The sequence below is a fragment of the Arachis ipaensis genome, chromosome B8 (genome assembly GCF_059453495.1).
Source record: "Arachis ipaensis isolate K30076 ecotype BB chromosome B8, ASM5945349v1, whole genome shotgun sequence".
Classification (NCBI taxonomy): domain Eukaryota; kingdom Viridiplantae; phylum Streptophyta; class Magnoliopsida; order Fabales; family Fabaceae; genus Arachis; species Arachis ipaensis.
This window is the reverse complement of record NC_142443.1, coordinates 128,720,685-128,734,093: the sequence shown is the minus strand read 5'-3', so window position 1 is coordinate 128,734,093 and position 13,409 is coordinate 128,720,685. Positions and strand designations below refer to the sequence as shown.

The window sequence follows — 13,409 nt, the reverse complement described above, 5'->3', positions numbered from 1 at the left end:
GATAGGTGTGCGACAGTAGTGCAGAGTTCTATAACAACTGTCTGCAACTATCAAAGTCCTCCAGAAATGGCAGCCATCTCAGAGGGACAAGTTTGGCAGAATCGTCTGTAAACAAGTATCTCCCGATCAACATAAGTAAGTAACATATGGCATACTAGCGGAAAGTAGCCTCATCAGCCCTTGGTGGAATGTGGGCCACCTTATTCCTGAGCCAAATCATCTTCAGTCTGAAATTCTACTTCCTATCCTCGGACTGTGGTGGAGGCTTATCACTGAGCGAATTTGCAACTCACTGCCATGTGGGGTGCCCATGAAACTGCTGGAAATCTCTAGTGCAACCGTTTATCGAATTACCATCTGTGTGCAATCCAAGGTGGTATGCCACATCCTGGAGTGTGATGGTGATTTCGCCCCACGAAATGTGAAAAATATGGGTCTCTGGTCTTTATCGCTCCACAAATGTAGAGAGTAAGATATTAGTGAAGATGAAATCCCTTGATCTACTGCGTGTCCGAACTCAGCCTCCCTGGTATAAGGTGGTAGCACTTCAGGCGGCGGAAATCCCAAAGTCACACGACGTGCCAAAAACAACCGTGGTGACTGAACAACTATTATTCATTAGTCTTCTAAAACTTATTGCCTATTGTGTTTAATATTACTTTATAATAAAATAATTACGAATATAATTTAATTAAATTTAAGCAGGACTCATCAACTAATTTAATGCACGTTATTTAATTAAGAATAACAAATAAAAATTATAATTATCTCGTAATAAACTAATACGACAAATAAAAATTATTTTATATCATTAATTAATTTAATACACAAGAGAATATATTATTTAATTAAGAATAACAAATAAAATTGTAATTATTTTATAATAAACTAACACGATAAATAAAAATTATTTCATATATACCTAATCAAATTCTAATATTCTACTATTCCAATAAATTAAATCTCATCCAAATAAATACTAAACATATAATTAACTAATTAACTAAATTAAATAAATCAAAACATATTAACTATTAAAAGTAACAAAAACATAAACTGACCTCAAAATTCAGTGCTCCAACCACATGTCAGGCTGCATTCAATTTGTTAATATTTTTTGATCGGACATAATCCTTTTGTCTAGCCATGTATGCTTTTAAAATTATCTAAACTTCAAAAAAATGTAGAATGAAGTAAAAGATCTCGGCTACACACTTCTTATATAGCATTCGAATGCATCTCTGGTACTGTGCTCGCTTTTCTACTAAGCACGTATCTCGGATACACAATATCCGATTTCTGCATTTTAAATGTATGCCGGTAGCATTTGAATTGTGCATTGTTTTATTATTTCATATCCAAAGTATAATATATTCGAGACGTGTATTTAAGATGATTTTAGACATTGTACTCGAGATATGATGTTTATCTAAACGTAAATACATCTTATATTACTTATTTCCGTAAATATTATATTTAAATAATTTAAATAAAAAATTTCGAATATGATGTATTGATAAATAAATTTGAGTATTTGATGTAAACAGGTATCATCTTTGTTTCCATTGTGTATAATGCAGGCATTAAACCAATAACCACTCCCAAATCAAAAATAAAATTTTACACATGTTGGTTGGTCTACTTTATATATATTGTGTTTTACATTCATATCATCTATTTTACTATATATTTTTTTCAAATTGGTATTGTTTCAACAAAATAAGATATAAGAGTACAATAAAATTAGACCTAAGTAAGAAGTATGATTAGCATCGTAATTTTATTTTTATTAAAAAAAATATTATTGTCAAATTTTGCATGAGATAATTCAATAGGATTTTTTAAGAATATTTTATTACATGATATATATTATCGTCGAAATTTTTATATGGTAATTGGCCAATAAAAATAGCGACTCTAGAAGCAATTTGTATTGAAATTATTGTCGAATTCCTAAAATTCGGCTAAACAATTACTAGTAATGTTTATATGGTCAGATCTTTACTGACGATTTTCAACATTTTTTTTAGTATGGGAGATACTGTAAAAAAAATATAATTCATAAAATATGAGATATGTTTTGGAGTTTTTATTTTTTGTATTGTAGTACAAGTAGTATTTTTTAATTATATAAAAATTTAGTTTATTTTTATTTTGTATGGATACTACAAATTTGAGGGTCAGATTTAAAATTTTTAATTTTTTTTATAAAAAAATTATAAATTTGAGGGTTAGATTTGTATTCTAAATTCCAACACTAAAAATTTTTTAACAAGCAAATCGAACCTCTGATTTGGATTTTTTGATTTTTTTTTTGTTTTCTTACCAAAAATCGACTCTCAGTTTTCTATCCCATCTAAAATCCACTCTCAATTTTTTATCTTTATCTAAAATAGGATCCTTAGTCTTCTACTTCTACCCAAAATTGAGTTTTTTATTTGTAATTTCTAACCATTTTTTATGATTATGCATAACACACTCCTCCAATCCATTATAAAAAAAGTAGCCCGTTTTTGGAGTCGCTTCAATTTTGTGATGTGAATATTTTTTTATATTTGTTTTATAAAATATTTTATGAATATTAAAAATTAATTATCAAATTAATTATTATATATTTATATATGTTGTTTTATATATTTTTAATAAAATAATTAGCCATAAAAATATTTAAACTAATTTTTTAACAAAATAATTAGCCACTATTATATTTTTATTTTATTTATAAATATAAATCTAGTTTAATTATATTAGTTATAAAGTTTGATATCACCCCTAATTTCCCTCGTAATTTTTTCTTTTACGTTCATCATGGAAGAATCTATCGTAAACTATGACAACTAAATACTAACAATGTAATATTTCTTTATATTTATATTTAAGATGATAGTCAAACCTCCAGCATAAACTCTTAACTCTTCCCACTCAACTACACGGCTAATTTTTTTTTATATTGGAGGTGTATGTGAGTTATGTTTGGTTATGGTGTATACAGGTGTTAGGTACAGGTGTGGGATAGAGAAAAATCGGACCGTCTGAGTTCTTTGTTAAAAATTCGTTCACCACAAATCGGACCATTCAATTAGTTTTTTTTTTGTTTTTATTTAAAATAAAATCGGACTCTCCGTTTTTACTTTTTTTTTTTTCTTAAACTGTAAACGGACCTTCCGTTTTACAAGTTTTGTTTTTTTAATGTTTCCCTTAAAAGAAAACGGACCCTCCGTTTTTGGATTTTTCTTTTTTTTTTTTTAAATCAAAACGAACCCTCCGAGTTTCAGTAAAAAAAATCTTTTTTTGTAGATTCCCTCTAATCGGACCGTCCGAGTTTCTTACTCTAAATCGCTCGGTCCGATTTCAGCCCCTGACACCACACGCAGGAAAAGCACCCCTATTCTCCATAATGCTGTATCACTCCACACCTTCTTCCATATTAAAAATAAAAAGTGCCAACTACACTCGTATCTTGTACAAAAATCATTTACCCAAGAATTGCAAGAAGAAAATAATTGGAAAAATTATGTATCCGATACAAATAGGGGTGGCAATATGTATTCTACCCGCGGGTATCTAACCTAATTCCATCCGGTTAGGTAGGATTGCCAACTCGATCCGCAGTGGGTAGGGTAGGGTGCGAGTAGGGTTTTCGTGCGGGTCGGATAGGGTGCGGGTTGAGACTCAACCCTATCCGACCAACCCGCACTCTATATATGTATATGTTATATACTTATATAAAAATATATTTTAAGTAGATGTTGAACTAAAGACTTCTCACTAAATACAAAAGATCCTTAGTCATTAAAAAAATCATTAATTAATAATTTAATAATTTTTTTTTTACATAAAAATCAATTCTATTTTAAATTATCATCAAGTTATATAATAACGTTGCATTTTTTTTGTAATCGGCGGGTAGGGTCGGGTACCCGCGGATAGGGTTAAGGTTGAGATATTCTCAACTCGCGGATAGGATAGGGTTGAGTTTATATAAAAATCTCAACTCGCGAGTAGGACTAAGGTTGACTCCAAACCCTACCCTATCCTACTCATTGCCACCCCTAAATACAAAACAAAGTTACTCAAAGACAAAACAATATGTCAAATCTGAAATTTGCTACTTGACCAAGCTTGAAATAAATAGCATGTGGAAGGAAACTCAAAAAAGGAGAGTGCTCGTGAATTATGCATAGGGTAGAACCACAGAAGACAACACCTATCACTTTGTTCTGTTCAATGATGCGCCCTCTGCACAATTACTCAGCCCCTTTTAATGCACTGTCTTATGCTCTGTTCTTTTCACTCTTAATATATTGTAGATGTATTGCATTGAAAAGTTATGTTTTCTGTTGTAGTGTGAAATATGTGGCAAAATCTATTAAATAATTAAGATTTTTTAGTAAAGTCACGGGAGTACATTGCACGGAACCTCTCAAATTTTGCATTTTTGCTTTTGCCGACAGTCAGTCACAGGATAAAAAGCTCGCACTTAACCCACTGTAGATTTTCTTCTATGAATTTTCACATGATTTTAGGGGGTGTATCAATAATGTCCATGTGTCGGTTCAATTGAATGAACAACTGCACTTCATTGAACAAATATATTGGGTTTGTTTTGTTCTAGTGTTATTTATCAATCAATTTGGATGTCAAAGTTTCAGTTTTTACCTTTTTAAACATGGGTTGAATCTTTATTTATTTATCTTTGCTTGGGAGGATAGATATCTGCAAATATTTATAGATATTATTTTTTAAAAATTAAAAATAAAAATAATAAAATATAAAAATTATAAAATAAATTAATTTGAATTCATAATTTAATATAATTTAACTTATAAATTAAAAATTCATAATATATTTATTTTATAAAAAATAATTTAATTAGAAGTTGAAAATGTGAAATTTACATAAAAATAAAAGCTTAGTGTGAGATTTGTAACACTATGTAAAAATTTAAAAGAGAAATTAGAAATAAGAAATTAAGGTTTCTAAATTTTAACAAATAGATTTATATACATATATAAATTAAAACAATCATTCTAGATATACACTAAAGTCAATATCAGTATAAAATATATTTTGAAGATTAATTTTAATAGCTAATTTTAATATATAAATAATATTTTTAAAATTAAAAGTATTTATTAAAAAATCTTACACTTCACAGAAATTTCACAGATTCTATAGAATATGTATCTGTATTTTTATCACCGTTCCCATTTATTTGCAGAACAAATTCCCCATCTCTGTAGGTTTCACAGATCTCATTTTAGCACCCCATCAAGAATAATCTCCACAAATACTCGTTTCGACTTGTTTTTTTTTTTTTTTTTTTTTTGTTCATCCTTTCTCCCATACTGGCTTTTTAAGAGCTGATAAACTTTTAAAATCTTTTAAAAGTTTTTAATATTCTATTTAATAAAATAAAATGTTTAATATAATAGAATGAAATAACCCCGGAATGCAGATAAGCTGTAAAAATCGTCAGAAACGATTATAGTCGGTGAGGGAATGCAATTACATAAACAATTTGACCACGGTTAAAGTGTACTACTTTACTGAACAAATTATTTGGCACTGTGGTACTAGCCCAAAAATTATCCAAAAAAAAAAAAAAAAAAAACCTTACCCTGAAATTAACTTGTCGTATAAAGGGGTATATTGTACATTGATCTATGATTCTATGACTAAACTCGGTAAAGAAGAAAAATAAAAAAATAAAAAATTAGTCTTAACATATCTGCTATGCATTTTCTTTTTCCAAACATGTACCTTCAATACAAAGAGGGTAAAAATGAAAAAGAAAAAAAAAAGGAAAAATATTTACGTTGTGTCCCAATTGGGGATGTTAGCACTTGCCTCGTTCACCATCTTCACTAGGGTCACCTGCACACGTTATTAAAAGTAAACAACTGGTTAGTGATGCCTTTTTATCATGCTTTCCTTACTCTATAAAGATACCGATAATTCCGAATTTGGGTCCAATGAGGGGATGTATAAAGTGACAAAGTGAAGTAACAATTAACGAGTAATCACCCTTAGATTGATAGAATGTTAAATAACTGAATATGAATGGTCACATATCTAACAAGTCCCGTCACGTTATTACTTAACATATCTTAATACTTAGAAGATTCAATCCAATAATTCCCCTCCCAACACCCCATCACCGAGAAAGTAAAATAAAAAGAAAAAAATAAAAAGATAAACCAATTATGTAAAGATTGAGGAGCTGTATATATATTAAATGACAAGTTAGATATACTATATAAACTGAAATACTGAATGTATGTTAAATAAAACACCACCTATAATACTGCGGTTTAAAAAGGCTATCTTTGAAAGAAAGGGAGAAAACAAGAAGGAACAAAGATGCACATGAAGCTTTAACTATGTTTATAGTTTTCAATAATGTTAGCCCTTTTTCCCTAAAATAAAAAAGCAGCTTGGTGTTTTTGGTTGTTATCCTTTAAATTTTGGTGTCAAGTGGTGATATCTATATCAAAAGAAGATTGAGAAAAACTTTACAATAGTAAGACAAAATTTTCTACATTTATATCAACAAAATGCAAGCAAGTTTAGAGCACAAGGCACTAAAATCAGAAAGAGAGAAGAATGAGCTACGAAAATAGCACACAATTTTTAGAGGGAATAAAACAAAATGATCCAAATTTATATAGGGATCAAAGACATGTTTAAGCAACATAAAAAAAAATTAAAAAAGAAAAAAGATAAAAATAAGAAAAGATGATGCAGTGTGATACTAATGATAGGATAAGAATGGATCCTCTCAATTTTTTCCTTCAATTGTTTGGTAATGTATGATCTCTCAGCTTACATTCTTTAAATGGGACCAAGAAAAACCATGTGAGATAAGATATTAAATGGTAAAAGATCACACTTTACCAAACAATTGAGAAAAAAAAAATTGAGAAGGTCCGCTCCCAATGCAAGCATTAAAAGAAGAAAGGAGTCTCATAAACACCCTTGAACACTTGACAACTGAATTGGTTGATGAAAACGGTGTTTCAAAGTGAGGAGAAAACTGAGAAGGCTTCTCAGAGGATAGGCAAAAGTATTAGCAGTGTTACTGTTTAACAATACCAAGTTCAAAGAAATTGTTCAAGCAATTTGCTTTTAAACTAACTATATGCTAAGCAGAACCAACCATATTTTGAAAAGTCTAATCCTTGATCGAACTTTGCTATTAGATGACACAGAAATGCAATGCTGCACCGGAGGAAACTGAACTAAAAATAGCTTTGGAGGGTGAAGGGAGATGATGCTGAATAGCACAGGTGTAATGACTGGGATTCACTCCCCACAAGAGATACTGGTCACTTAATATTCTCTTTTTTTCCACAAGCCTTCAAATCCTCTCTGAAATCTTTACTCTATTTTGACAATGTAATCTATGGATCTAAATTTTTGAACAATGAACCAAAGGCGTAATATACCAAGGATAGACCCCCTTTTTTTTTCTTTTCAGTTTTTGGCATCCTAGGAGGGGGAGTGAAAGGGGAACAAATGAGAAGAAAGTTTCAGAGAACAGTATCTGGGGAATAAGTAAATATACAGGCACCTTAAAAACTCTAGCCATAAAAGATGATATGGTGCAATGGGATTCATCAGGCATATACTTCCAAAACAAATGCCTTTTGATGGTTTACATCAACTTCAATTGCAGTAGTGGAAAGTTGAAAGATGGCATAGTTCAATGCTAGAGACCTACAACCAAAATTTTAAGCTGTTGCCAGTTTTAATCACAGTTGCAATTCCAGTGTTAATGTGTTCATCGCAGTTTACATATTGTGGGCGGTTGCACTAGCCACAACCACCACAACCAAGGTGTCATTGGCCTGAATAGGTGATGTGGATCAAGATTTGAACCTTGCATATACTGTGATAATTTCTCACAATTGAGGCCCCTATCAGCTAAAAGTTATATCACTTGTCAAACTGTCCACTACAACTACCAAACTTTGTTTCTTGCACAATTCATAAGGACCTGTGTAGAGAGAACTCAGGTGTTTCACAATTCAAATGTAACTATGAAATCAAGGAATTACTAATTAGACGAGAAAAGTTGTCCCCCTAAAAAAAAAATAAGGTGTTTGCTGTGGTGCCTAAAAATTATTGCCTAATTACTAAAAAAATAAAAAATATAAAAGTAAAATTTTAAAATATTTAAAAGTTACTATAAAAGGTAAGTTAGGCAAAGTTACGCACCAAATGAAAAGCCCATAAAATTGGCCAAAAAATAAAGTATAACGATTAGAAAGCAGTTTTTAAACCTGTGGAATATGGTGATTTTGTGTCGTTCATAATTAAAGATAGTTGTCCACAAACCTAAGGGAAAACTGCTTTTCTTCATTTCATCTTACATTTTGAAAGAATATGAAAAAGCTTGAAATTGCATAGATCCCCTTTTAAGTTTTGAATCAAGTCATAGGTATCAGAGAATGCATTTCTTGCTAGATAATTTATTTAAGAAGACAAGCTGTTTGAATTAGTTGGCAAAATCTTCACATACCACACTTTCAGGAACCCCTGGTGGAGGTAAGGGCAAGTTCCTCGGTGGAGGTCCTCGTAGATGAGACCTTTTGTCAAATCTCCACTCACCAATTTTACCATATGTCAACTCACCCTGCGCATTCCAAAACAAGAAACTGTTATATTGAAATATATGACAAATAGGTAGTGTATTTGGCAAAAGTTTAAACCATCTAAAGTATACTTCTATGGCATAATAAGAAAATTAAGCAGATTTCACAGGTCGATCTAGAATGGAAATTATAAGCAATAGTCAACAATCATAACCATGCATAGTTCGAGGAATGGGAGAGATAAACAAAAAAACTTACCTTCATATTGTAATCACATCCGTAAGTATAGTGAATTATGAACTTGTTCTCAGTTGAGAGATCCCATGGGGGCTGAGAAATCAAATACACAGAAGTCAAAATATGCATATCATATTCAATCTAACACCCACTTGAGCTGATAATTGGTGCATTCACTGGATTAGATAGGCCTAATGAACCCAAATTAGCACAATAAATCACTAAATCAGTTTGCACTGGTTTATGTTAAGAAGATTGTATGACTGTTGGGTTTTAGCATGCAAATGTGTCTTAAAAAATAACTTGCATGTAAGTGTTTAGATTATTGCATTGCATCACTTAAAGCCAAACCCAATCTAACATTGCTACTATCATCATAAAGAAAAACTTATAGGAAGGTGATAACTTGTCTCTTAACTGATAACCCAAACAACACCAACCTGATTTTAGTGCAGATTAATTTGGATTTGGTTGGCTAGAAAAGATTTCCAATACCAAAATTAAACCAACCATTTTAAGTTTTATCAGTTTGGATTATTTTGTACCTCAAACTCAATCCTAACCATCAATATATGCTGCTATTGATGACTATATCTGCATAAACCAATACAATATCAAGTGTTACATGATGTTTTCCCAAACCTGTAGCATGAAGTCTTTACGCAGAATATGGCGCACTCCATGCAGTGCAGAAGCTACAGCATAAGCATACCTTGCGTCCAACAAGAACCATTAGCATACATCAATATGAAATTGTCACTACCTTTGCATATTAATGCTACATCAACGATCAAATATTTGATGAGACATACATTTCGAGCACCCATCCAAAAGCTTTATCAGTCTCTGGATCCTCTTTCATTTTCAAAGACACGTTCATCCATGTGGGGGCAATCTTTTCAATTAAATCCTAAAAAACAGCACAGAAGTCAAATGTATAACTGACTGGTATTAAGATTTTTCCATAATACGAATGATGGAACAAAAATGCTGGGTCCAATCAACTGATAACATCAGTTACAAGAACCAGTGAATGGATCCATTTCGGCTAATTGGAAGTTTTGGGAAGAACGTTTACCTTCCTGATAATTACAGGAGAATTGCCAATTGGATCTACATTTGTAACTGGTCCATGCTCCTCAGGAAAAAACTTCCTTATGATTTTTTCATTCTTCTCAGGCGTGATGTAAAAGAATGGGAAAGCAGCTGGATGTCCTCCATATGCCAAATTGGGTAAGGGACGTACAAATATGTGATCTGGCTCTGCCATTAACACATATCTGCATCAAAAGACAACTATATCAACTTTTTATATTTTAGTGTAAAATAAAAGAGAAATCACTTAGTACAAGAGATCTCACTCTTCTTCAATAGTTGCCTTTTCCAGCCACTGTACAAACGCCCATGGTCTATTTAGAACAATATATCCCTGAAAAGATATTAACCAATAAGTCAAATCATTTGAATTGTAAGGACAGTATATTTTACTGCATAAAGAATAATAATACTGGCAATTTTGTATGCGACCAAATCTTGTGCAAAATAGTCAATAATAAAACAAGAAAAACATTGTAGAGACAAGGGAGCTGCAAAGGATGAGTGAACAAATTAGGCAAAACAGGATTAGAATTTAGAAATGAATGCATTGGGGAGAATTGGGGTAGTGCCTATTGTTGAGAAGATGGAAGAGTCTTGCAATAGGTAGTTTTGGAGAGGAATTTAGAGGTCCTTGTAACTAGAGTAGAGAAGACAGGAAAGTCCTATAGCTAGAGATGAAGAAAGACCTAGAAAAGCCATAGCTGAAAATAGTAAATATTAATGGTTTAGATGGGAATAACATTTACTGTAGAATGCTTAATACTATGACATTGTTTGATCCATATGGCTGACTCCACCTAGCGAGACAAGGCTTAGTTGGTGTACTATGGGCAGAATAAAACAATAAATAAAAGATAATCATCTAATTGAGAATATGAATATCCAATCAGGTATGCTGGAATCGGATATAACTGCAGAGGAAGACATTCAACTATTAACTGTTTGTCAAATATCAATAACAAAAATGATAATGGGGATGAATACAAAATCTGGATAACAAGCAAAATAAGCTTCAAATAGAAGTCAAGTAGTTGAGAATAATAATTATTTGTATTAACCTCCTGAACGAACTCAATTTATAGATGAATGGAATCAATATCGAGTTATGGACCACATTTGCCCCCATAACATATGAAAACAGAAAATTGAAGCCCATAGTCTCACACATTCAGCCTAGAATATAAAGGGAAGATCGAAGATGTATTCAGCTTGGGGTTTAGGAAAAGGCCCTTAGATTTCCATTTCCTTGGCATTAGCATATTAAAAGAAATTTAAGCTTTGCTGGCCAGTTCCATGTTGAAATTCAATAACAGTTTTCTCAATGATCCTTAAGGTTTCCTCCACCTAACATCATCCTTTGAATTATTATATTGAAGCTGCAAATTTTCTAGGATTTCCCTCATTTCATATCACCAAAGTACTATAAAACACCATCAGTATTATTTTGCATAAAAATATTAAAAGGAGAAGCAGAGAAACACATATTTACACACACAAGCATGTCTAGCAATGGATTTTGATAATCATGAGGAAAAAATCATTATATAAAAATTAACTCACCCTGTCCATACCAGCTGGAAGAGGATCTACCACAACAGTGGGAATTTCATCCATCAAGTTGTCTGGCTTTCCAGAATGTAGAATTCTAGTGAATCCTCCCATCTCTGACCCAGGCATGTTCTTTTGCCTTTTATACCAGTAATACATGATGCGGCATTGCCATTTGTTGTATGGAGCATCGGTAGCCGTTAGGGCGACATGAAAAGGTGCCTTAGACACCTTCCGATTCTTTGCATGTGCAGGCATCTCAATGATGGGATCAAACAACAACAAACCATCACTAAAGGCCACACCTTCTGAAGATCCATAGCGGATTAGCATCGTTACCACATTATACGTGGCAAAGGACGAACCAAGAACCAAAAAAATGATAAGTAATGGTGAAGTTCGTCCCATTATCTTCCTAATACAGTTAGATATCAGAATATCATGGGCCTGATTCCTCAGTCTTCAAGAAAGCAAAATTCTCTACCCTGGAAAACAAATAGCTCTTAGTCACAATCTGAATCTTCCACTTCTCAAGTCTTCCAATACTTCAGAAACACATGATGATCCTAATTGGTAACTTCTTCTAGAATCACCGCAATGGTCTAGCAACTACCTGATTGGTCATTTAACCTAGAAAAAGAAAAATACTCTGCACCATGATCCTAATTCCTAATCAGTGACTTGAGAAAATCCCACGAACATTTCTACAAGTCAACATTTAGAGAATTAAAGCAGTGCTTGTACTTCCTCAAAATATATATATATATTAATTAATTAAAAAGAACATCTATAAATTGAATCAACAAAGCAAATGTCACTTTGATTAATATATATATATATATAAAATTCATATTCAGAAACATGCTGGAAATGGAAAAGAACAATGTACATATATTGTTAACAAGTAACATTATACAGAAAACGTAAGGGAATTGATTTGATTTTTGGTTACAAATCTCGATTTGCAGAGAATTGAATCAACTTACACTCAAAATCAACACTCCGTGGCAGCTAGTAAAGTAAATCGGAAGCAACATGATGAACATAGAAAATGGGGTCAACGCCAAATTTTTAGAACTGGCGGCACTAATGTGAAGTGATACCCGAAAAACCTCAAATTGGATTGCAGAGAAATTGAAAAACTAACATGTAACAGAATGGCATTAAGGTTACAAAGTCAAAGGAAATAGTTGAAATGATGCATTCAGAGAGAGAGAGAGAGAGTACCTTTGCTTGTATTTTGAGTAAGAGACAGAGAGAGAAATCCACAATGATTTTTTTGGATCCAAGAAGAGAGAGAGAGAGAGAGACTGGTGTACTTTGCAGTATTTCCACTCCGACGAGTACAGCTCACGGCGGTGAAAGTATAATTATAATTAATTATAATAATTAATATTATTTATTATGAATCTAACTTTCCCAAATGGGGATTCTTAAAAAAAATAAACTATTAAAATTGTCCCCCAAGATATAATTAATATTTATTATGGATCTGTAGTTCTGTACAAATCTGATTGGACTTGTATTAAAATTTTTTATTTAGGCTGTTGTTTTGGCCGCTTTTTGGTTTGACGTGACAGTGATATTCTCATTTCAAATAGACAAGAGCTTGTTGCTAATTAAGGTGCACTTGAGCTTGGTTAGTGATTTATGTAATCATTGCACATAGACAAAAAGAATGCTTTTTGTGTTAATGTTATGGCATCAGTAAATTTGGTGTTAATTCCTTTCATGTTAGTTTTGTGGTTTTGTCCATGTTAATTTTCAAATTAGTTACACTTGGTTTTTTTTATGATTTTGGTTAATGCTGTAATTTAAATTAACCCACAATTATATTTTATTTACTGTCTGATAAATAGATACTGCAATGTCATAGTTCATCTTAAAATAAACTACATTACAATTATGAAATGCCTTTTCTACATAAAC

At 31.8% G+C, this 13,409-nt stretch overlaps 1 protein-coding gene across 4 annotated transcripts; it reads right to left on the bottom strand.

Annotated features, from left to right (window-relative positions):
- Positions 1-5,512: 5,512 nt before the first annotated feature.
- LOC107613793 (hydroxyproline O-arabinosyltransferase RDN2) lies at positions 5,513-12,867 on the bottom strand. Of its 4 annotated transcripts, XM_016315946.3 has the most exons (10): positions 12,708-12,834; positions 12,094-12,184; positions 11,493-11,965; positions 10,196-10,263; positions 9,913-10,114; positions 9,647-9,744; positions 9,477-9,546; positions 8,856-8,927; positions 8,525-8,638; positions 5,513-5,877 (listed from the first exon to the last, which is right to left on the bottom strand). In XM_016315946.3, exons 3-10 carry the CDS (start codon positions 11,886-11,888, stop codon positions 5,815-5,817), a joined length of 1,083 nt encoding a protein of 360 aa, XP_016171432.1. In that variant the 5' UTR covers positions 11,889-11,965; positions 12,094-12,184; positions 12,708-12,834; the 3' UTR covers positions 5,513-5,814. The 4 variants fall into 4 exon arrangements, with proteins under 4 accessions (XP_016171432.1, XP_016171430.1, XP_016171431.1 ...); XM_016315944.3 differs by having other exon boundaries at positions 11,493-12,184; positions 12,708-12,867; XM_016315945.3 differs by lacking the exon at positions 12,094-12,184 and having other exon boundaries at positions 12,708-12,858.
- Between the last annotated feature and the right edge of the window lie 542 nt (positions 12,868-13,409).

Bases quoted from the DNA above. Each gene is read 5' to 3' on its own strand.
- LOC107613793 (XM_016315944.3), bottom strand. From the start codon at position 11,888: ATGGGACGAACTTCACCATTACTTATCATTTTTTTGGTTCTTGGTTCG. The intron at 10,264-11,492 runs GTGAGTTAATTT...ATATCTTTTCAG, and splicing joins TTCCAGCTGGTATGGACAGG to GGATATATTGTTCTAAATAG. The intron at 10,115-10,195 runs GTGAGATCTCTT...CTTTTGATGCAG, and splicing joins AAGGCAACTATTGAAGAAGA to ATATGTGTTAATGGCAGAGC.